The 27,926-nt window shown below is 42.0% G+C and overlaps 1 protein-coding gene across 2 annotated transcripts in view; it reads left to right on the plus strand.

Moving 5' to 3' along the window:
• The window catches only part of LOC147630353 (translation factor GUF1 homolog, chloroplastic-like), a 97,091-nt gene that overhangs the window by 21,849 nt on the left and 47,316 nt on the right, over window positions 1-27,926 (plus strand). For both annotated transcript variants that reach the window (XR_015267631.1, XM_086810212.1), the window contains exons 3-18: window positions 5,572-5,661; window positions 9,296-9,352; window positions 11,102-11,167; window positions 11,380-11,442; window positions 11,545-11,589; window positions 21,768-21,868; window positions 22,137-22,233; window positions 24,204-24,275; window positions 24,506-24,660; window positions 24,915-24,972; window positions 25,063-25,143; window positions 25,241-25,327; window positions 25,431-25,502; window positions 25,696-25,830; window positions 26,193-26,266; window positions 26,403-26,490. Coding sequence is in view for 1 of the 2 variants with exons in the window: in XM_086810212.1 (XP_086666338.1) it covers window positions 5,572-5,661; window positions 9,296-9,352; window positions 11,102-11,167; window positions 11,380-11,442; window positions 11,545-11,589; window positions 21,768-21,868; window positions 22,137-22,233; window positions 24,204-24,275; window positions 24,506-24,660; window positions 24,915-24,972; window positions 25,063-25,143; window positions 25,241-25,327; window positions 25,431-25,502; window positions 25,696-25,830; window positions 26,193-26,266; window positions 26,403-26,490 (1,341 nt within the window). In the remaining variant the exon portion in view is untranslated. The remainder of the gene's footprint in view (window positions 1-5,571; window positions 5,662-9,295; window positions 9,353-11,101; window positions 11,168-11,379; window positions 11,443-11,544; window positions 11,590-21,767; window positions 21,869-22,136; window positions 22,234-24,203; window positions 24,276-24,505; window positions 24,661-24,914; window positions 24,973-25,062; window positions 25,144-25,240; window positions 25,328-25,430; window positions 25,503-25,695; window positions 25,831-26,192; window positions 26,267-26,402; window positions 26,491-27,926) is intronic.

Consider the following 27,926-nt stretch of genomic DNA (forward strand, 5'->3'; position numbering starts at 1 on the left):
CTGCTACGCTTTGGCGACTTCTTGTCTCCAGCCTGGAGTTGCATCGCTTTCGTCACCGTCCACCGTCGCCCTGATTGCTCTCCGGCAGTTTTGCATGGCCGACCTGTAGTGCTTTCAGCGGTTCTGCTATGCTTACCGCTCCTTTACTCAATTCTGGCTGTGACCGTCTTGCCATTGACACCTATCTCCTAAGCATTGCCTCATCTTCTCTGTAGCTCCATGCTGCCACTAAGCTCCATTCGTTGCCGAGTATCTGTGCCATTATCACTACTAGAAACCCTAATTTTTGAAATTGGGGATTTTCAAAATCAGGTACAAAATTGCTTAATTAAAGTCTCCAATATTCCGTAAAAATTGGGGGTTTTTAATTTGAAGGCCAAATTCATCAAATTGGAGCTCTTGCAAGCACATTGATTTGGGTTTTTTTTTCTCTAAATTAGCCAAAATTGGCAAAATCAGAGCTATCTTCATCACATTGAAGCTTTCATACACAAGATCTTTCATTGGTTGACTCATCATGGATTTGCCTAGGCCAAGCATCACCTTCCAAAAATTCTCTATGGAAAATTTTGCAACATGGCAAACCAAAGCGAGACTTATCCTCATGAGAGATGGCCCGTGGAACATAGTCAAAGGAACATATGAGAAGCCCGAGGTAGTTGCCACTTCTCCAGATGTCAAAGCATGGGTGGACGCAATGACAAAGCACTTGTCCATATTGGCTTGGGTCTTGCAGATAATTTAATACATCACATCGACTTCGACAAAACCGCAAGGGAGGTATGGAACAAGTTGGAAAATCTCTTTGGCAATAAAATTAATAACTAGACTTGGTTATATACATAGCCCTATGTTACTTTCCTCCATCAGGATCCTCCTATGTCATTACAGAGGACATGCCACAGGAGGAGGAGACAGGAGCCTCGCCATACACTTGTTTGTTAGAGGAGATTATGCATTATTCTACACTAGGGGAAGTATTTCTTACGGGTGACTTCAATGCCCACACACAGAGCAAACAGTGTGAGGTGTATGACTATGATGACATGGGGATCCTCCACCCTTTGGATCCAGAGGAGATAGGGGCTAGTCGAGCATCAGAGGACACTGGACCAGACAGAGGACATTATGGGGACCACTTACTAGAGTTGGGAGCCAGGCATCGTCTCGTTATTTCTAACGGGATGCTATAGTGGCCGGGATCAAGAGGGTTGGCATGCTTCCCACATGGGGGTCATACACGGACCGGAGGCATGGTTGTAGACTACATTATGGGGTCTTTGGAGGCATCACAATTTGTTACCTCATTCTCCATCCCACCTCGTCCTATTGGGGCAGACCATACATACTTGGCATTTTCACTAGCCGGATCACCAGTATCACCAGCCCCCCACATACCGACGCCACACACTACCATCTACTTCACACACGACATGGCAGACATATACACTGGCAGAGTAGAGGATGGGCTCCTACTCATGAATCCCCTGGCACCTATGGATACCATTACAGCCCAGCTAGCGTCACTCCTACACACTATTGCATTACAGAGCTTCCCACATCATGTCCACTCAGGAGAGCTTGCGAGATCTGGGACTATGCCCCAGAACAGATGGTATGATGACGAGTGCAGAGCCCTATACTCACGGCTCCGCATACAGAGAGCCTTGGGAGCCATCATAGAGCAGGAGTCGAGGAGAGAGATGAGGAGACTTACTCGCCGCAAAAGGTGGGCCTTCGCAGAGATACAGGAGCTAGAGATCTTCTATTTCTTCATGAGTAGAGATAGCCCTATCTCATGGCGGCACTTCAGAGAGCCCTGGACACCGACACCCATTGCAGACCCACAGACATCTGGAGAGGGCCTATACCAGGCGCATTTTCAAGCCCCGGACGAAGGGGTGGCTATTTGACACATTAGTCACACCGGCACTGATGTATGGAGCAGCGGTATGGGCGCCAGGCCTTACTACCCATTGGTGGACATAGATAGAGAGACCACAGGCCCTCATGATGGCACGCATGATACGCAGCAAATCGTCAGTCTCATGACATTATCCGAGCAGAGTTTGCTGCGCCTCCTATGATGGTAGAGGCCATATTCAAGACTATATGCCTACTAGACAGATTCAGAGAGATGCCACAGAACAGATTGTCATACAGAGCTTTTGAGGCATCTAGACAGCTGGCTGAGACAGGAGACAGAAGATCATGGTATGCACAGGTCACACATTGGTTCTCACAGCATGGCCTAGACATGGATCATCTACCACCATTCCAGTATGACAGGGATGCACCACATATCCGTCTCTCTCATAGTGAGAGGAACAGAGAATTGAGACAGGACCTATGGCAGCTCTATACACGAGAGACATGGATATCGCCTACACAGCCTCTTCCACCGAAGATGCTGTACTACAGAGATCACTTCATGAGTATCACTGATGATGGATTTATAGAGAGGCCTAGATACATGGAGGACTTTTTACCACACGGCTCCCGAGCAGCTATTGGTCAGCTTGAGTCTCATCACATCGATTGGAGATCGAGACTGGCAGAGTAGCACGGATCCCCCGAGAGGAGAGGGTATGCAGATTGATCATTGTGCAGAGAGGAGGTGGAGAGTGAGGAGCATTATGTATGCAGATGGAGAGCATATACAGCCATCAGAGAGAGATATCCCATTTTATTCAGAGAGCCACATTCCCTACGCCAGATCTTTGAGGCAGCAGACCAGCGCATACTGGGGAGATTCATTCTAGACATACAGCGTCACAGGGAGACATCATTACAAGCTCAGACAGCTCCAGAGGGGGGACGACAGACACAGAATACTACATTTTTTCAAAGATCCACCCCACTCCCAGCCCTTACACAGCAGGGAATTACTCTCCAAAGAGCAGAGACACTCAGAGCCCGCAGGATACAGAGGACACCTGGCTTTCGGACACTACGCCTATACCATAGAGAGAGATGACAAAGATCAGAGCTCAGTTTCACAGAGAGGGTGCGGAGCGACTGGCTCGCAGACCCAGGCATGTTCTTCAGGGAGCTGTGGACACCCCCTTCATTGATGTATACCATTTTATACCCCCAGTATGGTACAGGATGGAGCTAGCTAGGTTGCATATCATGAATGTATACTCCATGCATATAGCTTTGCATTCTCCTAGTAGTAGAGCTCCATTCCCTCCCCCACTCATTGTACTTATTGCACACCCAGATTCAGCTTTTTAGTTCAGTACTTTTTGATTTTGTTGGAATGACAGAGGATACCCCACATAGGTACACTGATTTGTCTCATAGGCCGAGTTCGGTCTTTTGGAAGACGTTAATAAAATCTTTCTTTCTTTCTTTCTTTCTCTCTCAACATCGGCGATGTATGATATCTTATATCCCTCTTATGGCACTGGATGGAGTTAGACATAAATCTGCATAGCATGCTTGTACTACCCCTTCAGCATATAGAGATGCATCTTGCCTTAGCACTCCATCCACATCCCCACCCCCCCTTATATTGTTTGTATATGGGCTCCACCGATTCATGATGATTCACAGTTGTATCCAGACACATGCACACTTTTTCTTTTGTTTCTTTTCTTCTGATGCCCGGAAGAACCCAGTTGTATTATTTTTTGTCTCATAGGCCGACTTTGGCCTCTCGTAGACGCTAATATATCTTTCTTTCTTTCTTTCTTTCTTTCTCAGTGGATTACAGGCCCTGGAGCGTGGATATTGTTCTCTCTTACATCGTGGATTGCAGACCTTGTTTTACGAGATTGGGATACAGAGGATTAAGTTAAGATACAGAGGATGATGTTCTTGGAAGAGATGTGTGTTGCTCTTCATCTTGGACTTATGTGTATTCAGGGATTTCTTGACACGTCCTATATCTTTCTCTCTCTAGGTTTTGGCAACCGTGTTTGGATGGTATATCTGTCATGGAAAGAGGACATTGGTTTTTCGAGAGGAAATAGGCCTATGGTTTATGGATATAGGTCTATGGTTTATTAGATACAGGTCTTTGGTTTTAGGTGGATGTCTTTGGATTCATGTGAGCAGGTTCTAGTTTTCTCGAGGTCACATGCAAGCTGTGACTATAGGAAGGTCATATGGTTTGGTACAGCCCTACTGCTGTTTGGGAAAGGGTATGGTTGAGATGGAGAAGACCTTTTCAAGCAGGGAGGTGTCATACAAGTGTGCCTTCTCTATGGAATACTTTGTTGTAATAGCGAGTGTTCTTATTTGGAAGTCCTGGGTGAAAAGCTATAAGGGATCCTATTGATAGAGGATTCGACAAGTTGTACTTTGTACTCAAATTTTGTTCAAGTAAAGAAATACCGCAAGGGGCGCCACTGCGTTTTGGGGCCAATCGGTGTCCTTGTACTATTTGCAAGAGCACTCTAGCTCCCCCTGTTTGTTTCCTTTTCCAGGTTTCCATGGGTGATGAAGTGTTTTATGTGCGAGTGTTTGTTTCACCGCCCGTGAGATTTCTGAAGGCCGGTTTCAATTGCCTAGTCATTGGCATATACACAATGCTTTTCATGTGAGTCTTATTCGCAAGTATGTGGAGTTGGAGCCCAGTGAACCGGTCATTGAGGATCTATCATAAGTGGATGAGCTTGAGGAGATGTTGCAGCGAGAAAAGAAGATGGTTGTATTTTCTGCTCTTCTTCTCTCCCAACTCCATGTCCAAGCTTGCTAGAGTGTTTCTCAAGCATCTAAGATTGTTTATGGAGCATATTCTTCCTCCTACATAGTCTCAATGGCTCAACAGCAAAACAGTCCATTTGTTTGTTGTAATTTCTGGTCTTTTGACTGAAAACCCTAATTGTAGCCATCCTTTCTTAAGTAGAACCATAGGGAAAACTTTCCCAAGGTTCCCTGCACTTGCATGAAGACTTTCGTCGCGAAGAATCATGACAAATTAAGGATTTCAGCCTTCGAGCAGGCACTTTCATCGCTAAGACTTTTGCTGTTGTGGACTCTACTTGCAGTTGGTAAGCTCAGATGACCAATTATGGTAGCAAGTAGCAAGAGGAAAGGACAGCATGACTCCATTTCCACATACCTTGTGTAGTGTTCTCTTGTCCTACACGGTCTCTTGAAGATTGTTTCTACCATGTTAGGGCAGAACAATAGAGAGTAGATGGAAGGGAACCTGGGCACTTGAGAGGGTAGTGTGAGAAGGCAACTCCTTGGAGATCTTCATCGACAACCATATTGTTTTCATACGCATTGGTATGGAAATCTGGTCAGAAATGCCCGTGATGCTATGTATTTGATTCTCCCAAGATCAATATACCTTATTTGGGGGAGGGGCCGGCCGTTCCGGCTCATTATGTGTCTCTTGTCAATTCAACAGATGATATTTTGTATTGTGCTTGTTGTGCATTAAATCTTATTGTATTTTAGTGTATTGATTAGCATTGTGTTAAACCAAACATTCCACACCAATTGGAAGAATTACATTTGTTGTATATCTTTACGCTTTATTACTGTTGGTGTTTTGCCCTCCAACATACATGTTGTTTGAAATCTCTCATTTTTCAACTATTTGATGTTTTTCAGGCGGCACGCATGCGATTTGTAACTAGAAAGGGAATACCTTATTGTTTGAATCTAATCGATACTCCAGGCCATGTTGACTTTTCTTATGAGGTAACTTTTCTGTTTGCCTTGACTCTTACTTCTATAACACTTTTGAGACATCGAGTGCGATCGAGAACAATTGGCTCACTCTCTCTCTCTCTCACACACACACACACACACACACACACACACCCCTCTATTCTTTTTTATGCTAGCAAGCTTTGTTGCTGAAGATGTATCTGATAGGGATAGCTTTGTATGTGTAGAAATTACCACATGCATGCATCATATGCATGCCGCTTATTTTAGTGCTAAAAGACTTATCAGCTTCGTCATAGAAGATGTATCTCTTAGAAAACTCAATATATCAAATACAAGGAGTAGAACTCTCATCTAGCAAAATGGATCAGTTGCATTGATCTAATGGTCTCCATTGACCCCTTTTCTTGCACTTTGGATATTAAATTTGTGGGCTATCGTATTCTTTCTTTGAAGAGAGATGTACAAGATTTAACTTGTTTTGTAAAGTTAGAAAAAGCAAAGCTGCATATAAACACAAAAAACTTTATCAGGTTTTAGACGATGCTAATGTAATAGAGAAAGAGAAGCTCAGTCAAGGGGCTTGTGTATACCTGTAGTTCAATGCTTATTTGTGTAAATTTGATGAAAAAGGTGTATTGGGAAAAGAAATTGTTGAATGAAATGCTTGAGCTTCATGTTCAAGTGTTTTGGAATGATTAAGTAGCTTCTTTGTAAGGAATGACCCAATCCATAAAGCCACTCCCTACCACGGATGACATTTGTCTTAATCATATTTAGAATTTGCAAATCAAAGGCTTCTTTGTATCCCTTTACTACCATCTTGATACCATTTATTGTGGTATCCCATACCTTCTTATCAGTGTCATTTGCGAGACCTTCATGTGGGGGAAAATCTGTTACAAGTGAATAGTATGGAGAAACCTTGTAAAGTCAAAGCTAGATTTTGAAGGAATATGGCTCGATTTTGATGTCCAAGAGAGCAAACTAAATTGAAGACTAAGTCTCTTTTTATAGGAGATGGAGGGTCACTTCATTCAAGCTTGGGACATATGCCTCCTTTGTCATTGGCTATCGTGTAAGGTGCATCATTGCTTGTGCCATGGCAGCTTTTTTGATGGTATGAAACTTGATTTAGAAATTGGAGAAAAAATTAGAGAATTCAAAAAAGAGGAGGAAGAGAAAGGAAGTACGGAGAAAAGGATGAAGGATGAAGAAAGTAGGCTGTGTCTCTTCATTTAAGTCTTAAGTGCCTTATGCATTCAATGAGGGACTGCTTTTACATGCTGATGAGGGTTTAGCCTTAGATTGCATGGCGAAAGGTAATGAAAACCCTAATTTTCAACGTGCAAAACCTAATTTGCATGTAAGGTGAAACAAGGTTGAAAACAATATAAAACAGGAAAACCTTATGGCATGCAAACACTAAAACACAAACCGTAATTTTTGAAACCTTAATTCAGCATGCACAAACTGCCCTAAGATATATCCCTAGGATCTGATACCAATGTAACATGTGTGCTAACAGAGGAAGAATTAAATGATGTTTACCACTAAGCATAAACACAGATTAATGCTAATCAAGATTGAACATGGCAAAACATAGTAGAGAAGACCATAGACCTAAATTACTATATATATTGCAACGAATATATTCAATGATGTCCACAGATCTCAACTAAGATCTACTCTTGCATAATCATGCATGACTGATGATGCATTTGCAAAAGGTGACTGGCTGCTCTTCATGTGAAAATGCAGATGAGAAGTGCTCTCACCTATGATCCAGATGTCGAGTGCTGTGCATGAAGGATGCACCTCAGAATTGTGTCTCTGGTGTTGAATGCCTTTGAGAGATGCCTTACAATGACCTTTGACCTCCGTTGTATAGTGATTTGATAGCAAGTCGTTTTTAGGTCAGCCATCCATTTTCGAGTCATAAAACATCATCAAAAATACCATATTACATGTTCATATTGTGCCCAACTTGTGTCCCAACCATTGAGCCATGTCTTGGACACCTTTTAAAATTGGACCATGTTCTGCCCTTCATCTTGCCTAAGAGGCGGCTGATGCTGAGATCCATGACCATGTGGCACTCACAGATGTGATGCATATGACACCCAACCAGGTGTATGCCAATAATCTTGGTGTTGTGTATATAGTTATCAGATTGCTTGCATTCTGACGCTGAAGCATTTACACTAATTTTTGGCATACTCCATCTTGCTCATGGCATCTTCAGGCAAGCTGTCAGCTTGTTGTCCCTTGTTTTGTTTGTCACAAGCACCCTGTGACACTAGTAACTAGTTCATCATCAGTGCTACATTTGTACACAATTAGAACCTTTTTAAGAATTATTTGTCATATGCTACGACCCCATTCTGAGCCCTAGTCTAGGGACATGTCAGGCACGAGCTACGTAGGTCACATCTGAAGCCTTAGGTGTCGGTATGTGTCACTTAACCCACTTGGAGAACAGAGAGAGCATTTAGGTCATCGTAGAGTAGATGCATGTAGCAAGCATGTAGGAGAAAAGGGCTTTACGCTTTGTCGTAGGGCCAGCCTTAGGTGGGGTCCCATAAGAGCCACCAAGGGCCACCAAGAGCCACAAAGGGCTAGCATGGCAGAGCAGCTTCTAGTCGACCAGCAGCCCCAGTCGGCCATCAACATCTAGTCAGCCAGCAGTAGAAGCCACACATGTGAAAGGCACTTGCATAAATGCCTTATTTCAGCATGTTGTGAGCATATATAAATAGGCCAACAACATATCAACTAGCCGACTTGCAGTAGGGAAGCATACATAAGCCCTTCAGTTCCATCTCATTCTTACATCATTCAGCAATGAAACACAATAGTGATCATGTGTGCTTTAGTCTTCTGACTCGTGCATACATCTCTACAGCAAACACTTCAGTGTGCACAGTCCAAGGCAGCCAGAAGTTATCTTCAGCATTCAGTCATCAGTCCTGCATTCCCTCAACAGATCTGGGTGTGCATAGCAGTGATCATGTGTGCTTGAGTCTTTTGACTTGTGCATACATCTCTGGAGCAGAGCACCTCAGTGTGCTACAATCCAAGGTAGCGAGAAGTTATCTTCAGCATTCCCTCGGCAGATTTGGCTCTGCATATTCGCTCCCGAAGAGGCTTCTAAGTTGTCTTTTGACCGCTTGATGGTTCAGTCGATGTTTCATCCACCTCATCCTTGTGAGATTTTTGAATGACATGCAGATCACCGACTTTACTAGTACTATGTTGGTTGTAAATTATAATGATCGAACCTTCTTGGATTCACTGTTTTTCTTTAAAATTTTACATCTGCCTGATTGCACCCCCTTTCATTGGCTAAGCACTACATTGGTTTGTTAAGAAATGTGTACAGAACCTCTGGTTGCTTGAAAGCTCAAAATCAGGCTGGTTTAGAAGATGGTGTTGCTGATTGTTATTAAGAAGATGTGAAGAGTTTACCTCTGCTTGTCATTAATTCCTCTGAATTAACTTAAGATTACCTCTCATCAAGTTACTACGCTTTGGCTGCCTCATCTATCCATATCTTACAATCATGTCTTCAAATCATGATATGGCATAATCATTTGTGTTTTTTTTTTCTCCTTATTTTTACATACAATTGCTCATAGCAGATCTGGACAATCTTTAAAAACAGGTCTCCCGCTCTCTTGCTGCATGTGAGGGTGCTCTTTTAGTAGTAGATGCTTCCCAGGTACGATCAAAGAAACCTCTGTGCTCTCTCTCTCTCTCTCTCTCTCTCTCTCTCTCTCTCAACTCTAACTTTTTGTCTCATAGACCTCTATGGTCTTTTGAAGACGTTTAATAGAACTTTCGTTCTTTCTTTCCACACACGCACACACAAACACACACACACACACACACATGTATGCATACATACATACATATATATATAATACACACACACACACACACACACACACACACACACACACACACATATATACATACATATATGTATGTACACACACACACACACACGCACGCATATATATATATATATATATATATATATATATATATATATATATATATATATATATATATATATGTATATACGTACGTACGTACGTATACATACATACATACATACATACATACATATATATATATATATATATATATATATATATATATATATATATATATATATATATATATGTATATATCTATATGTATATATATACATACATACATATACATAAATATATATATATATCTATATAGACACACACTTTTTTTTTTGGTAATGTCTAGTGCAGTATATTTATATGTTCACAAATTTACAAAGATGGGAGATCTCCATAAAGGAGAGGAACCCAAATGTCAGAAACATAAACAGAAGAGCTCTATGCAAGAAGCATCCATATCACCCTCATGGCAGGCATCATATAAGGATTGCCGCAATGAGGCTCTGAAGAATTCATATGACTGTTGATTCAGCCTACCTAAGTATGCCATGTTGTGCTCACTCCAAATTGTCCAAAGAGCCCAATATCTCACCCAGAAAAGAAATAGTGAGTATTGGGACAAAGACTGCAATAATTTGCCAAAGAGCCAAAAATGTTTCCCAAATCTGTGACTCGGATACACACATACATATATACGTACACACACATATATGTATGTATGTATGCATACACACACATATATGCGTACACATACACACACATATATGCGTACACACATACACACACACACACACATGTATGTATAAGTATGCATACATGTATGTATGTATGTATGTATGTGTGCGTGCACACACACCTCAGTTTGCTGTATTTTTCAGCTGGGTCCGATTCTGGGTCTTTTGGACCATATGGCATGTTCGGAACAACCTCATGTTCCAAGCCAATGACATTGTTCCCTTCCATTACTTCAAGTTCTCGCTTGGTCACGCGCTTCATTTTGCTTATGATGCTGGGGACATCACTCTTGATGCTTATAGGATTTACTTTGATTGCTTCTAGGTAGTGAAGCCTATAGTTACTCTTCTTTTTCTGGGTTTTCCTCGCTTAGAGGTTTCCCACTTGTAAATAAAAAGTGTGGTCTTTTTGGTGGGTTTTCCTCGTTTTGAGGTTTCCCACCTGTAATTAATGACATGAAGCTTTACAAAAAAAAAAGTGCGTGCACACACACACACACACACACACACACACACACACACACACACACATATATATATATATATATATATATATATATATATATATATATATATATATATATATATATGTATGTATATGTATATACACACACACAGGGTATATAATATATATATATATCCTGGTTCTTGGATTCATCTAGGTATATATATGTATGTATGTATGTATGTATATATGTATGTATGTATGTGTATACATACATACATACATACATATATGAAAGGCATCCCAGGCATTACACAAAATATAATTTTAAAAGGGTCTTTGTTTCAATGCAGGGTGTGGAAGCACAAACCCTTGCCAATGTTTATCTTGCTTTGGAAAATAATTTGGAGATAATACCGGTATGCAGTGAGGTTTCAATTTGTTGAGCGAATTGTATCGGTGTTCTATTGTATGTTGTCTTATGGATGGGCTTACTGAAAGAGTTCCATAGAAAGGGAAGCTTATTCTGTCACCTGTGACCAGTCATTGCATACCAAAAAAATGAAGGGTACTGGTTTTTATTGGTTTCTTACAAGCACCAGATTTTCCACTCTTGTGTATGTGGTTGCAGGTGCTCAACAAGATTGACCTTCCAGGAGCTGATCCGGAACGAGTACGGAATGAAATTGAACAGGTCAACGGCATGCTCCATAACATATTTGTAAAATGATCTGAATATTTTACAGTATTTTGGCATATGGTACTAACAAAGCTTTAATCTACATGTTTTTTGCAGATTGTAGGACTTGATTGCACTGAGGCAATTCTTTGCTCTGCTAAGGTATTTTTTAACTGAGAGCATCATTATGGGAGATGGGGACACAGATGAAATGAAAACAAAAATGATAGTTTTTAGGGGGACTGAAACGGGGAAACACCGTCAGCAAGGAAGATGAGAATAAGGGGGAGGAGGGACAGAAGAGGGGAGTAGAAACACATGGAGATGTAAGAAAACAGGACATTAAGTCAAGAGAGTAGGGAAAAGGAAGTTAATGTAGCGTAAAGAACGAAGAGAAATTAATATCAGTCTACAATGGGGGTTTTGCGAGGGAAATGGCAGGTATTGTTGGGGAAACAGGCAGAAGGGGGGAAACGGCTGAGATAGCCGGAAGTCGTCATTATGATTATGGGAACAGCTGAAACCCCGGTGCCTTGGCCATTTTTTGCAGTAAGATTTGAAAGAGGTATACTGATAAAATAACAAAACACCTCATCCTTGGGTTGTGAGTCTTGAACACGAATGTGATTGGATGATATATAACATTTTTAGTTTTGAAGGACTCTTTGAAAGGGTGTAAATTAAATAGTTCAAGTGGACATTTCCGACCGAAAACTTCATTGGAACGTAATGGGCTAACAAATAAATGGACCATTCACAATCTCCACATGTGTTGTCAAACCCCACCAGTATCAATGATACTAAATTGGTTGTTTTTGATGGAGAAAATGCTATATCGCACACGGGCTCTATATAGTTGTATATTACCCAGATGGAGGGCCTTGCAGCCACACCATGTGCAATGACTGATTGCAAGAAAATTGGTTGTGCAGCATTAGACACTGACACTAGAAGAGAGGATCACTCTATGTGCTTCTTATCGATGCTATGTCGATGCAAAAAGATGGGTTGGCTTGAAATTCAGGGTATTTGTGACACATCCCACCCATACATTCACCTGGACAGTAGCAAGGCTCCAGTTTAGGTGCACAGGACAGGTGGGCAGGTTTTCCAACATTCACCTGTGCCTCGTGGCAGTCTGCCACTGGTGCAGGTCATGGGTTGTTCCCTGGAGCTGGCTAACATCAATAAAACAGGTCAACCAGCAATAATGATGCAAATATATATGCACTTGGGATTTGTCACTAGCTTGGACATTTCCCAGTATGAAAGGGGTCTTGTGGACTCCAGGATGTCTAAATATTTGGAAAGTTCAAGCTTTGGGAATGGGGGATTATCCTAGAATGCAAAGGACCACACTCCTAAAATTTAGGAGAGTTGCTATTTTTGGCCCGACTCCGATGGAAATTCTGTTCGCATCATTACATCTGGAATTGAGTAGATACCAAGAGTTGGCAAAGTGCCTATGACAGAATGTCTACCAGTTGGGATATTTTTAGAGTCAAATTTCTCCAACCACACATCCAGGCGAGGTCCTCTCAAGATTTTTCCTTTCTTGGGTTCACTTCCAAGTCTTGATTCCATAAGTCATTCCATACAACTTCAAGTAAAGTCCTTTGCGTACAAAGAAGGTTTTTCTGAGGTCATCCATTTACTATTTTTTTTTTGGGTTCAATTTACATTTGAAAGTCTCTAAGAGTCTTTGGTCATTCTTGAGGTCTTATCCTTTCTTGAAGATCCCTTAAAATATCCCAACCTTGATTTCTTCTTGGATTCATTTCCCTTTCTTATCAATAGGATGTCAAATCCTTCTCAACTTAAGGACTTAGCCTCTTTGAATCGAGGACATCCAAGATATGACGTAAGGTTAATATGGAGTTCTTACTATCCTCAATTTGGGGTTTCTACAAAGGTTATGTGTAATATCTAATTTATGCTAAGGATAAAGTGTCAAAATTAGACGTTAAAAGTCTTTGGTTTTGAGAAATATGTAGAGAATAGGACTTCATTTTCATCATTTGATTTAAATAAGAATCACCATGGAATAGACAAATAAATTGCAAAAGAATAGAAGATATGCAAAATTTAAGCAAAGGTCTTATTTATATCTTGGAAAATTGACTTGGAGGAGACTTGTTGTACGTTGTGTGCAAGATAATGAGCTTCCCACCTCTTCAATAACCCACGAGTTTTTCTAAACATCACTCCGATCTTCTACTAACTCCAATAATCATCCCTTGAGAGGGGGTACACATGGGATAACCTCAATTAATTTATGTACATGGTAGCTTGGCTATGAATCTTAAATTTTGTTTTCTAATTAATCACGCTTCTAGTTTTTCATTAAAATGCTCATCCTATTAAAATTTCACATTCTCTCACTAGAGAATACACTTCAAAAATTGATATCTTAGCTGAATTAGGATAAGAGAGGAGAAACCTCACGTCAATTATAGAACCTCAACCATACTAGAAGGCTCCTTAAGAACCTTAGATAGCCAAGGCCTTGTTCTAAATAGGAAGCTTGTTAAATCCCAAAAGGCCTTCTCAAAGCACAAGGGTAATACTATGAATGCTCTTCAAGAACCCTTACTGCCAAGGCCTTGCCATGCTTATTAAATCCCAAAAGGGCTTCTAAAAGCACAAGGATACTATGACGGTAATCCATAGATCTTGTTCCCAAGCAAAAGATCCATTACGCACCCCTAAAGGAAAGTTATATAGAGAGTGAAAGTCATTGATCTTGCCAATCCAAGTCAAGCCTAAGTTTTAAAAGTTGATCCAACTTGCTTATTACCAAGTCCAAACCTCAAGCTGGCCAAAGCAGTGTGACTAAAGTTGTCCCCAAACCCATCATCTCTGAATCACTAAGGAAAGAGCCAAGCAAACCATGCCCCAAATCATACCAACATTTTGATGTAGCATCAACTTGTTAGCTAGAAGGCCAAGTCCCCTCCAACTAAACTAGCCAAAACTATGGTAGCCTCCAAGATATCATCATGGTTGAGTGAGCAATATTTCTCTCTCTCTCTCTCTCTCTCTCTCATTGAGCTCAACAAGGATATCCACTCTAGATCCAAATGCTCACATTGACCTCAGTTGTATTTAATGTACTTAGCATTCAAAGCTTAAGTGTACAAAACATATATGGGAAATGCAAAGACTATAAAAAACATAAAAATAATAAAAGGTAAAAAAACCACAACATTAATAAGTTAAAAGGTAAATTTATTTTGAAGAATGCAATCGTAAATGCAATCATAAATGCAATCATAAAGGAGAAACGTTGATAGAATGTAGTGAGTTGGTGCGAATCTAGAAAAAGTGTCAAAAGAAGTAGTGTATGGACAGGTGTGTAGGATAGTTGGGACACTTTTTACTCTCCTTAGGAGGGGGGCTTTCCCCCATGCACAGGAACACACCCTAAGCCACTTAGTGTATGTTACCTTATCATGTTATGATACTTTCATTTTGTACAAGTAACATTATTGAGTTACATGCCTTTTTCTCTGACAAGCTATGACTGTGTACTTGCTTCTCTGTGTGTGTGTCGCTGTTGCTCCCCTCTCTACCCAACATTTGGTATCAAAGTTGAAGCTACAACCATTGGTATTCAAGGTTTTCTTCAGCAATTTGCGGGCAAAAATCGAGGAGCTTGATTCACTTGCAGATTCTCTTTCTCTTTGGAAAGCCCCTCTAAAAGGCTCACAAGACCTTTCTAGGCCCCTACTAAGGAAGCGTAAGCCCTATCTTGGAGCTTGCCCTAATTAGGGCAGTTGCCGCCCATCAGGAGCAGCGCTGTCTCCTCCACCCACAGCTCCAACAGTATGCCTATAGGAACAGACTTAATTAGAGAAGCCCCAAATCAATTTGTCGATTTGTGCCACTCCGCCTCATCTGCCCTAGGAGCGCCCATCAGCCGGCTGAGCCACTAGTTCCGCCGCCGATGGCGCCACCGTTGCACAGTCCATTTTCAAAAGTCAAAATTTTTTGATTGTTTTTACACGGGTGTATTCCTTGTCATTTTCCGTGTCTCCCAAGCCAAAGAACTTCATAATCGGAGCTTGTTCAGGCCATCCAAACCCTTCTGCAAAATTTTAGCTTTTTTGAAAATAGAGCTGAATCGAGCCTAGGTTGAATCCGGCATTCCTCATGCTCTCTTTTTGTGCAATCGGCATCGACATACGACATCTTGACACCGATCATTGGGGCCCTTTTTGGTCGTCAAGCCTCTATTTAGATAACTTTTCTATCAGCCAAAGGGCTTTTGGGTATTGCCACAGGTGATGATGCTTGTCTAGTGGTGGGTTGCTGCACAACAGACTGCTCTCGGAGCATCTACTGGATAAGCTGTAGTTGCTTCTGTGATACAGGCACATGCACACATGCTCTCAAATGGTGGGACGATCACTCTCTCTCATGTATTGTATGTACCAGGTATCAAGAAGAACCTCCTGTTTGTTAACGGCCATTGTTGGGTCTGGCATAGTGGTTCGTTTTATGGATGACAGATGCACATGATAGATGCACTGTACATGATTGTAGTGATGGGGATTGTATTATTGCATTTGATACTTTATGTCATGGTCTCTACAGACTTGATGCATATGAGAGAGTTGCATATGATGCACATGGAGTGTTGTACATCCAGTGTAACAGATGCAGAGCTTTGGCATGCTCGGTTTTGCCATTTGAACTTTGCTAGTCTGATATGCCTGCAAAGGCATGAAATGGTCTCTACATTGTTGACACTTGATGCAATTGTCGAACATGTATGTGAGGGTTGCATTCTAGGCAAAATGCATTGGGCACCATTTCCCAAGGATGGTTCAATGAGGGTTGCTCAAAAATTGCAGCTCATACATAGTGATGTATGTGGTCCGATAAGGACACCATCCATTGGAGGTCATCTCTACTTCGTTATGTTCATTGATGATCTGGAAGCGTTCATTGATGACCTTTCCAGATTCAGTTGGGTCTATGCTATCAAGCAGAAGTCAGAGGTATTTATGCGCTTTAAGCACTTTCAGCTCATGGTTGAAAATGTCTTTGGATGTACGATTCAGACATTACGTACGGATAGGGGGAGAGTACATGCCCAAAGAGTTCAATACATATTTGTTAGAAAGGGGCATTTAGCATCAATGTACCATGCTCTATACTCCTCAGCAAAATGGTGTATTTGAGAGAAAAAATAATTCTCTCATAGAGATGATACGATGCATGGTCAAAGGCCAAAGCTTGCCTCACAAGTTTTGGATGGAAGCTATCATGTGTGCAGCCTATAGCTATCATGTGTTCACCCTATGTTCTTAATAGATGTCTGACCAAGGCTTTGCATAACATCACTCCTTATGTAGCTTTGCATGATAGGAAGCCATCTGCGGCTCATATGCATGTATTTGGATGCTTGGCTTATGCTCTTGTGTGTGAGCTGCATCGCACAAAGCTTGATGATAAGGTAGTGAAATGCATTGTTGTGGGCTACCCTTCAAAGAGCAAAGGGTACCATCTCTACCATCCCTCATAGAGGATTATGGCTAGAGAGGTGGCATTTGTGGAGAATTCTTTTCAGCCCTTGCTTGAGTGCAAAAAACAGCCACATGTAGGCTCACAGGATCTCTTTGATACTCTTCTTCCTTTGTATGGTACATACTTGCCTGCTGTTGGGCATTTGGACACTCATCCTATGTATGGCTGGAAATCAGCCCATATATGCTGAAAATCAGCAGCTAGACATGGCTAATGTTGAGCCCATTGGTCAGGCAGATGTTGATGATGTAGTGGTAGAAAAAGGACAGCCATGCACGAAGCTAAAGCTGTACTTGGGTGTTGCTGAAGGCAATGAAGTGTTAGGGTTAGGGTTTACAGAAGCTTCAAGCAGGCGTGGAAACCAACAGAGAGAGAGAACACGACTTCAGTATATGCTTGATGATAAAAGTGAAGTACAATAGCCACATAATAGTGACCCTAAAGATAAGTGTTCACATGTCCGGCCATAAAATGTGCCGGGTGGACCAAAACACTTATAAACTGCATATAAGTGAAACTGAGCTAAACTGGGAAAAAAACCTCCACTAACTGAAGTAAAAAGTGCCCCAGTAATCTACTGATGATCACTAGCACTCCTCTGGGTGCATACACAGCGTAAAACCCAACAAACCCCCCTGGAGTGATATGTGATCACTGTACATCATCCACCAAAAGGAAACAAATTCAAAGCACTGCGGAATGCTTCAAATTTCGGACGTGGTAATGCCTTGGTGAAGATGTCTGCCACATTCTGATCTGTAGGACAGTAGATCAGACTGATATCTCCTGCCTGGAGTCTCTTGAACAAAATGATAGTGAATCTCAATGTGTTTCGTGCGAGCATGAAACACAGGATTCCTGGCCACAGCAATGGCACTCTGACTATCAGTATAGATAGGTGTAGGCTCCTCCACTGAAATATCCATATCAGTCATGAGACGACGCAGCCAAACACACTCAACAGTAGTAGTGTAGGCTGCTCTGTACTCTGCCTCACAAGACGAAGTGGCCACTGTGGTCTGTTTCTTGCTTAGCCAAGAAATGCATGAAGAGCCAAGAAAGAAACAATTTCTTTTTCAGCATAAAACTCCACAAGGAGTAGTTCGTGCCATCCAATTTGTCTTCCTTAGACAAATATGTGAATACATCACTTTGCTGTTGATTTGCCATTATGCTTACGCACAATGTTGTACCTGTTTATCAAAAAACCCAATAGCAGAAACCTTGAAAATAACTGTACTCCACTGAATACAGTTCACCCAAAAATGCCTGCACTCTCAATCCTCTGAATGTGCAGCTCAATGCACCAATGACTGAGTAGAGCAGCAAATGGCGTACACAATGCCAAAATGCCCCAAAAATGCCCAAATTTACTGCACCCAAACTGTGCAAAAAACCTGTATAGTTCTTTGCTAGAAAGTCTGCTTGTATTTGCCTGTAGATTTTCACAGAGAAAATAAAAATGCCCAATATTCAAAACTTGCAATGCTTACCACAGTGTGATGTTAGCAGGTACAAGTTGACTTCAATGCGAATGATTGTTGTACTGTGCAGGTACAGTTTACTGTACGGAGCAGACTGCAGGTACAGTTGAAGTACAGTGGATGTACTCTCACGAAGCACTGTATTGAACAATGCAAACAGGTACTCTGCAGGTCTGGAAGTCGTATTGGGCACAGCAAGTACAGTCGAAGCAGGTACAGTGTAGAAACTTCAGTCGAATGTACAGAAAGTACAGTCGACTGGTACAGCAAAAGGTACGCAGCATTGAATGCTGCACGGCTCTCTGCGCAGGTGACAGTTGGTGCTTACAGGCACGGACGTACGTATCAGGTACAGACGTACGTAGCAGGTACAGCGGCGCTGACAGGCGCAGTCTTTCGAAGCTGATACACGTGCGCTGACAGGAACAGAAGCGGAGGGCGGCGCTGACTGTACGGAATAGGTACGGGTGCTGACAGCGACGAACTGGTACGGAAGCTGCTGCAGGCGAGCAGCTGTACGAATACTGCAGGCGGCGCTCAGGTGTACGGGCAGTGATGTACGGGTGCTGTACGGGCAGCAGCAACAAAAACTTGGCAGTGTACGGGCAGGGCAAGGCAAGCCTTCAATGCTCTGATACCAAATGAAGGCAATGAAGTGTCAGGGTTAGGGTTTACAGAAGCTTCAAGCAGGCGTGGAAACCAACAGAGAGCGAGAACACAGCTTCAGTATATGCTTGATGATAAAAGTGAAGTACAATAGCCACATAATAGTGACCCTAAAGATAAGTGTTCACATGTCCGGCCATAAAATGTGCCGGGTGGACCAAAACACTTATAAACTGCATATAAGTGAAACTGAGCTAAACTGGGGGAAAAAACCTCCACTAACTGAAGTAAAAAGTGCCCCAGTAATCTACTGATGATCACTAGCACTCCTCTGGGTGCATACACAGGGTAAAACCCAACAGTTGCAAACCTTACGGGACAGCCATGTTTAGACTCCCTTGTGAGGGAAAACGCGTACTAGTTCTCGCCATGCATTCCTAGAGATTGAGGTATTAGGAAAAGAAGACAATTCCTTGTGTAGGCCAAAGATGCTCCATCAATTTTGGGGTGATTTTGTACTTCCTCGGCAAAGATTAATTTTCTTGGAGTGTCGTTTTAAGTCACACTAGAGAGTGCTTTGATGCACTACACAAGCACCAAATATAGCTCCAAACTTAGATGACATCAAGCTAAAAGGCATGAGGGATGGGGATCATACCTTCTATCAGTACTCTATTATAATAGTACCTACACTAAGAACACTAATGTGGGTGAGGTAAAAGCTACCTAATGGCATAGGTAAAAGTATCATAGATTATGTGAGAGTGTCCTCCATCTTGCCCATGTTCACTACATAAGTACAATGCCAACGGGTAGAGTGTTGAAAACGAGCTAAACATAACCATCAACCAATATAATTGAAGCGGGAACCGAGTGCTCAAGTGTCTGTCTTGCCTCCAAGGATCCAGACACAAATAACTGGAGTGTGATCGGAGAAAGTAGTGCCTGCCAAAATGCCGATCATGCCCCTAGGACCGCAAGCCCACTCATCCACATAGAATCTATCAAGTCTGGAGAGATTGGGGCCGGTGCTCCTCCTATCAAACCTCGAGAAGCATAGACTCTTGGGGCTGCGTCCAAACTCTGGTAAATGCCAAGGGTCGTGTCCCCTAAGAGCTAGGATCAGCTTCTCCCAGGCAGAGTACTTTGAGCCAGAAACTATAGCTATGCCTCCTCCAACTTTATCCTTTGTTGACTTTATCATGTTAAAGTCTCCATCCATACACCAAAAGTCGCCCTATGGAAGGGATTGGCGAACTATACTCCAAAAGGCGGCTCTGCCTGCAACGGCGTTTGGTGCATAAACATTTAAAAAGCCCACACAGTCCTCTCCAATCTTGATGGTCACCCACTGAGCCCGACCAGTGTCAATGGTGCCTATGCCAACTATTGTTGGCAATAGTTGCTCGCTGACAGAAATACAAACTCCCCCCTACGTCTTGGAGGGGCCAAAAGAGGGAGACCAGAAAGCGTGACTCCTGCCTGGTAGAATCTTCCGGCATTGGTGGGTATGGCCCTCTAAAAGATGGTGCTCCTGGAGGAAGAGAATATCAATGGGTCCCCCAATTGTTGATTTATGAAGCTCTCCTCTAAGGACGCCACGCATGTGAAAGCATTGCAGTGCCCCCAAACCCTGGATGTTCCATGAGGCAATCCGCATATCTAATCTCTGTGGGAAGCGGAACTATTGGAATTGTGTTAGTTTTACAGTTGCCAATATTGGATCTTACCAATATCATGAAGATTTTTTTTTAAAAATAACTACTATAATTAACACTTAGAAATAAGAGTTATGATTTGACAAATTGTGATGGAGATAGAAATGAATGGGTACTTCCGGAATCAATAAGAAGGGTAGGTGGGGTACCTTGATAAGATCCTTCACCTTCTATTGCTGAACTTCAGTGAAGAAAGGTAAACTCCTTGTCTAGTAGAGCCCAGAAGACATATATCATTCCTTGATCACCGCACTTCCCATAAACTTGTGTATCTGATAACATGGAAGATAAGTTGCTTTTCTCAGCAGGACTTATGTCCTTTCCCAGTACCCAATGAGTCCAAGGGGTCCTTTTCCTTCAGGACCTCATGTATCCAGCTCCCAAGTTGTCCGGAGGCTTCTTATAGCTTGGCAGCCCCAAAAGAGGTGCCAAGCATCTTCTTTCCTCGTTTTGCATCTCATGCACTTCCGAGAGCCCATATTTCTTTGCAGGAGTTTAGTGCCCAAGGGGACGGCTCCCATCCACAAGAAGAATTTCATTCTCATAGCGATGTTCTTATCCTAAAGCCCTTTGAATCTTGCAGACCAGATCTCAGCAGACTATCTCAAATTCCAAACTTTGTTGAGGTGGGGTTTAAGTTTCCCTGGATCCACTTAGTGTACATTTCGGCAGTTTGGGTTTTATGGACGGGAGTGGCATCATTCCATGTCCAATCCGTGTACCATCTCTTTCCAGTGTTTATTGGCAGCTGTTTAACATATTGAAAGGAGGGACATGGGAGTCTTGACACATCTTTGGGATTTTCCATAAGCAGTTTTTTTTCTTGACAATGTTCTTTTCTCTAACAGAGCATATTTTTGTATTTGATAAGATAAAAAGAAAATGGTGCAAGGTTTTATAAATTTATCATCTCGCAGCATTACACAGGTTTCACACTTGCTACGCATGAAAAGTTGTGCTTAGTTTCACCAAATTTTGCTTATTCTTCTCTGCTTGTCAGGAAGGCATTGGTATAAATGAGATATTGGAATCCGTTGTGGCAAAGATTCCTGCTCCCAAAGACACTTCTGCAAAGCCTTTGAGGGCCTTAATTTTTGATAGGTATGTTTTGGTAAGTCATAAGTTGTAGCTTACAATCTGGATAGTTTTAGTAAGGGTCAATATGTGTGCATGTGTGCATGTGTGTATGTGTGTGGGTACACACACACACGTGTGCGCGCGCGCACACACATGAAAATAAACATTTTGCTTTGCTAGTTTTTGTATGCAGACCAGAAGTTGTCCTGATTGGTCTTTTAACATGTAAGTTATCTTTCTTTTTAAACGGACAACTGCAACTGCTCTACCCTCCCTTCTTTTCCCTTTGCAGTTACTATGATTTGTACCGGGGAGTTATTGTCTACTTTAGGGTTGTTGATGGAACAGTAAAAAAGCATGACAAGATCGTCTTCATGGCGAGTGGAAAGGTATGTCGCCTGAATCAATCAGGTTGCAACCAAGGTGTTTCTCCTAGGATCAAAATGTCAATGATCAGTTGTTGCTTGCATTTTAGTATTTTTTTGAGATTGATATTCTGGTAGAGTTTCTTGAGCATTTATATGCTCTGTTGTTGTGGATTTTTTATCTAGTCTGAAAAAAAGTCAAGGTAGAGCTTGGTAAAGGCATCCCTTTGAACCATATAGTCTTCTAAAAAGCATTCCTTTGCTGGATGCATCAGGCCTCCTTGTTACTTCATAGGAACTGAGTGTTTTCTTTGATTTTTCTGTTTTTGAGTTTTCCTTAATTTTGGATAATAAGCTTGGACTTTTGTGTTTAGGCTTTTTGTATCTGATATGGATCTCGGAGCACTTAACTATCAATTCACTTTATCACTTAAATGACCACAAGATTTACCGCACTTAACTAGTGCAAAAATCATTGGCACAGCACTAGCCATACAGTTCTTGGAGGTCCCAGCAAGAGAGGAAGAGACATCGATCAGTTGTATAGAGGCAATGGTAAGCTGCAAACTGGCCATACAGCTGAGAAATGGGGCGTAGCAACTGGCATTACAGCTCCTTGTGATCAGGCAGAAAAAGCGATGTGGGAAACATTGGGCTGGCCGACTCTCTTTTCCCACCCACCAATTGAAGCAAAGGGGTTGTTGTCAAGTGGGGGGTCAGCCCACATGTCCCATAGTGTCTCACTGAACCCAACCAATTTCTGAATTTTGGGTTAAACACATGCACAAGTTCCATGGTGTCTCACCAAAACCCAACCAAATTCTGAATGTTGAGTTAGACATGGGCACAGGTCCCATGGTGTCTGGCTGAAACTCAACTGTATCTGTGTGAGTTTAGACATGTGCACAAGTTCCACGGTGTGTCACTGAAACTCAAATCATGTCCATAGGGGTTTTTTTTCAAAACCCATAATCAGAACCCGGGTAGTCATATGAGATTGAAAAAGTGTACTCTGGGGAGTCATTTGAGATTGAAAAAGAAGACTCCGGGGAGTCATTGGAGATATGATGCCATGGATCAAGGTAAGCCCTGGAATCCTGTAGGTCAATGGGGGTGGGCTGTAGGGACTTTGAGCAGCATGTAGAGTTAAAATACTGACAGGAATAGCTTCAGCCAAGCAACTGAAAAATGGCTGATGCATCCCTGCTTGTGGTACAGGCCAGCTTGCAGGTTGTCTGGAAGACGGTCATGGGTGAATTATATTTTTGGTAGTGATGGATTCTATCTGAATGACCTGGTTTGAGAGAAGCTGAAATTGGTGGACTGAGAGGGTTCATTTGAGAAAGTTCTTGGTCGGAGGGGAGAAGAGCAGCTTTCATGGAGTGATGAGTCCATCTGTGGGTGGTGACTAGCGAGGTGGAATAACAAAAAGGAATGCTGTAGAAGTCCGCATATGACATAGACGGCTAGAAGGAAAGAAAAAAGAAAGGGAAAATATAAGAAACTGGAAGAAGAAAGGGGGAAAATGTCAAGGAGAAGAGAGAAGAGAGAAGAGAGAAGGCAGATGGGCAAATAGAGGGAGAAAAACCAGGGAAAGGCAAGGCCAATGACTAAGCATGGCATGTGAGGGAGGCCTGGCGAGAAGATGTAGACAGGAAAACAGAAAGAGGAAAACGGGGAGAGGGGGAAGGGGGGGGGTGCAGAAGGGGAAGGAGACTGAGAACCTGTGCACATGAGATCCGGGCTGTGGGGAGGGCTCAGGGGGCCAGGGGCAAGTGAATCATGGCGCAGTACTGGCAAACACTACGTGCAATCTTACATTTTCTTTCTACAAAAACAGGCCCAATGCCATTGTAGAAATTGTAACATTACCTAAAGCAGATTAAGTCTTTGTTAGAATGTTTACAAAAGCATCTTGAGTACTCACAATCAAGCCAGATTTCTGTGCCCATTGCTTATCTGTAACATTATTTAAACTGGTTATGTATGTGCAGGAGTATGAGGTTGACGAGGTCGGTGTCCTCTCTCCCAGTCAAATGCAAGTGGATGAACTTGTTGCTGGAGAGGTGTGTTTCTTTCTAAGAACATTTCTAACGATTTTGGCAGGTCTGTAGAAACTTTTGTAGTTAAGATCGTAACTCATTGCGAACAAACTGCTACCTCATGCAGGGACTTACTTGAAATGTAATATGTAAAGAGTGCAGAATCAGGAATTGATGTTTGAGAAGAAACAAGCATGTCGTTTCTCTTTGAATGTTACATTTTGGCCAAATAAACCTTGAATTTGTATGTGCAGGTGGGCTATCTGGCTGCATCTATAAGGTCTGTAGCAGACGCTAGAGTTGGAGATACCATCACCAATGCTGCAAAGAGAGCAGATACAGCACTTCCTGGATATCAAGAAGCCACACCTATGGTGTTTTGTGGGCTATTTCCTGTCGATGCAGATCAGTAATAGGCTTAATGCCATCTCTCTCTCTCTTTTAAAAGTTTGCATATTATGACTCAAAAAATAATCCCCATATTTGTTCTTTAAGACACAAGGACTGTAGAATATAGCTACCAGTTATTCGCCTTTTGATTAGCACAATTTTCAATTAGTGACACGGCTAATTATCCACTATGATAGTGTCTCCCTTGAGCCACAATTATATATTCAAGATGGTCACTCTGGATTTGCCTTGATTTTTATCTTTTTTCGACAGATTTTCAGAGCTCCGAGAAGCATTGGAAAAGCTACAGCTAAATGATGCCGCTCTGAAGGTGCATTAAAAGAAAAATAGGTTTTTAGTTTTGAAAAATGAATCAAATGGATAGCTCATTGATATTACTTTTGCTTGTGGCATTTTACAGTATGAGCCTGAAACATCCACTGCAATGGGGTTTGGATTTCGATGCGGCTTCTTAGGTCTTCTACACATGGAGATTGTGCAGGTTTTTCTCTTTCCTACTTGGGTTTGGCACACTTCATTGTTCTCCTTTTTTTGGGTACATCAAATGTGTGCTGCTGATACCAAACTTGGATTCTCAGGAAAGGTTAGAAAGGGAATATAGCTTGAATTTGATAACGACCGCCCCGAGCGTTGTCTACCGTGTTACATGTTCAGATAATTCTGTGGTACTGAGCTGTTTATATACCCATATTTTTTGAAATGCTTTAAAATCAAATGCTTGACATTTCAAACAATCTCGTTGTGTGGCTTCCTTGCATGGATGTGCAGGTGGTGTGTTCGAATCCCTCTGAATTGCCTGATGCAGGAAAGCGGAAATCTATAGAAGAACCCTTTGTTACAGTGAGCGCCTCATGCATGAAACATTTTTTCGATTGTAATGGTATTTTTTAGAGGGTCTCACAGCTGTAGTCCAGGATTGTACGAACTCGGGCCCCATGCCTTGGAACCCTCAACCCTCACTCGCATGGTCACAATTATATTGGTTTTACAAGGCTTAGTGGATTAAAATGTTTTTAATTTTTTGTTCATGAAGATTGAAATGATTACACCCAAGGAGTTCATTGGCCCCCTCATGGAGCTTGCACAAGATAGGAGAGGAGAATTCAAAGAGATGAAATACATCACGGAAAGTCGGGCTGCAGTGATCTATGAACTGCCTTTAGCTGAGGTATATTCAAAAGTTTTAGTCTCAAATCTTTCACTCAGACTGGATACACAACATTCCCCACCAATGGGACGGGCAAGATTTCCCATTCATCCATGATGAAAGGTGGCCATGATGGGGCCCTTGCCTATTGGGTGGTCATGATGGGCCCCTGCCTGACGGGCAGCCTAATGTCCAGTCTTGAATGATGAGTGTTTCTCTGGATAAGTGCATGTGTTAAGCAAGGAAATTGCACTAACTAATGATGAGTGCATGTGTTAAGCAATGAAATCGCACTAGCTAATAATGAGGACTTAAAAGTTTTGGGTCATGAAAGAGCATTTGCTCAGCATGTTTTTCTGATGGCATTTATGGTATATATCCAGATGGTGGGTGACTTTTTCGATCAACTAAAGTCAAGAAGTAAAGGCTATGCAAGCATGGAATATTCACTTATTGGGTAAACTTTTTGTTAAGATGCAACGCCATTTCTATTCAAATTTAGGCTAAAAGGTATGTGTGTGATTCATGGCATTTTTTATGTACTGCCTAAGGTCCTTCTAGTTGTATATTCATTTACTTTACTTCAACATCAGGTATCGAGAGAGTGATTTAGTAAGGCTTGACATAATGATCAATGGAGAAGGAGTTGAACCATTAGCTGCAATTGTCCATAAAGATAAGGTATATAACTCAGTGCCACCTATCATTCGTGCCTTTATTTGTGTGCAACGTTTTTCTTTTTACTTGTTCAAAGTAAAGCACTTGGTTGTGCATATATTCTTTCCTGTAGTGTAGTCACAGTAATTCTTTGAGTTTGGTTAAAACCTTATATAATGCCGATGCATACACTCTTCTTGCTGCATATGCTTTATGAGGAGATCAAAATTCACAATATTTATGATTAAATAATGAAGTCTGCATGTTTTTCCTCTCCATTTCTTGCTATTATTCCTGACGAATCAAAGTCACGAGAGCTTCTTGATTTGATAGAATAAAGCCAGCTTTTTCTTATGTCTGCGTATGCTTCCCTCAAGATGAATTGACATCCATACCTTTCTTATGGTCCTTCCCTCCACAGATGAATCAACATCCATACCTCTCTTTTTTTTTTTTTTTTTTGGTAACGGGTATCCATCTCTCTCTCTCTCTCGCCTTACACTCCCTAAGCATTGATGGTCTACCACTTTTCTAGTATAGCCTTGACGCCCCCCTCTTGCCCCTCACGCACCAAGAGATCAACCGCCTCATCCGCACAGACCTCACTCAATTAGACATCCATATTACATGGCTAGACCCTCAGGAGCTGCCCACCAAATCTCGGTTCTCAGCATTTTCTCAAGCTCACACCAGATGGATTCATACAACGGCCACACTACCTACAAAGACGCATATCACATGCCATGAGGACGGCAATTAGCCAAATCCGAGTCTCATCAAACTCGCTGAGGATAGAGATAGGGAGATATGAGGGCGTACAGGAGGAGCAGAGGATCTGTCAGATGTGTACCACTGGGGAGGTAGAGACATAGGAACACCATATCTGCAGATGCCCAATATACTATGAGATTTGGGGCTGATACCATTCCCTATTCAAGGAGGGATTTGGCCCACCCTTCAAGGTGATGGATTACTAGGATCAGCGTTGCATAGGCCTATTTCTGCTGGAGATGCGTCGCCACACAGATAGACTATTCAGGCACAAAGACCAGGACGGGACACCTCACAGAGAGTCCTCACAGAATTTTTTTCCCAGACAACCCTCAAGTTGACCAGACATCATACCCGCGAGCAGGAGGAGACCCAGCTTAGGCAGACCTGCTAGCGCCTTACCCAGAGCACCCATCAGCAAGGGGTCTGTAAGGTTCCTCCCTCTAAAAATGGGAGAAACACTTAAGATAGTCCGCTAAGTCTTATCTTAGAAAAAATTTCCTATTCATCGACACCTTGACCCTGTAGAGATTCAAGGATACGATTCATAGGTATGACCTAGCTCTATCCCGCAGGGGGAGCGTGATTTCCTAAACATCAAATCACCCATAGGGCAATTGATCAAAAATTGGGCAACTACTTAGACTTGATTTCTAGGGACAACGCTTTTTTCCTCATCTTATGCAAGG

Source organism: Cibotium barometz, chromosome 16 (assembly GCF_041138505.1).
Source record: "Cibotium barometz isolate CiBa-2024 chromosome 16, ASM4113850v1, whole genome shotgun sequence".
NCBI lineage: Eukaryota > Viridiplantae > Streptophyta > Polypodiopsida > Cyatheales > Cibotiaceae > Cibotium > Cibotium barometz.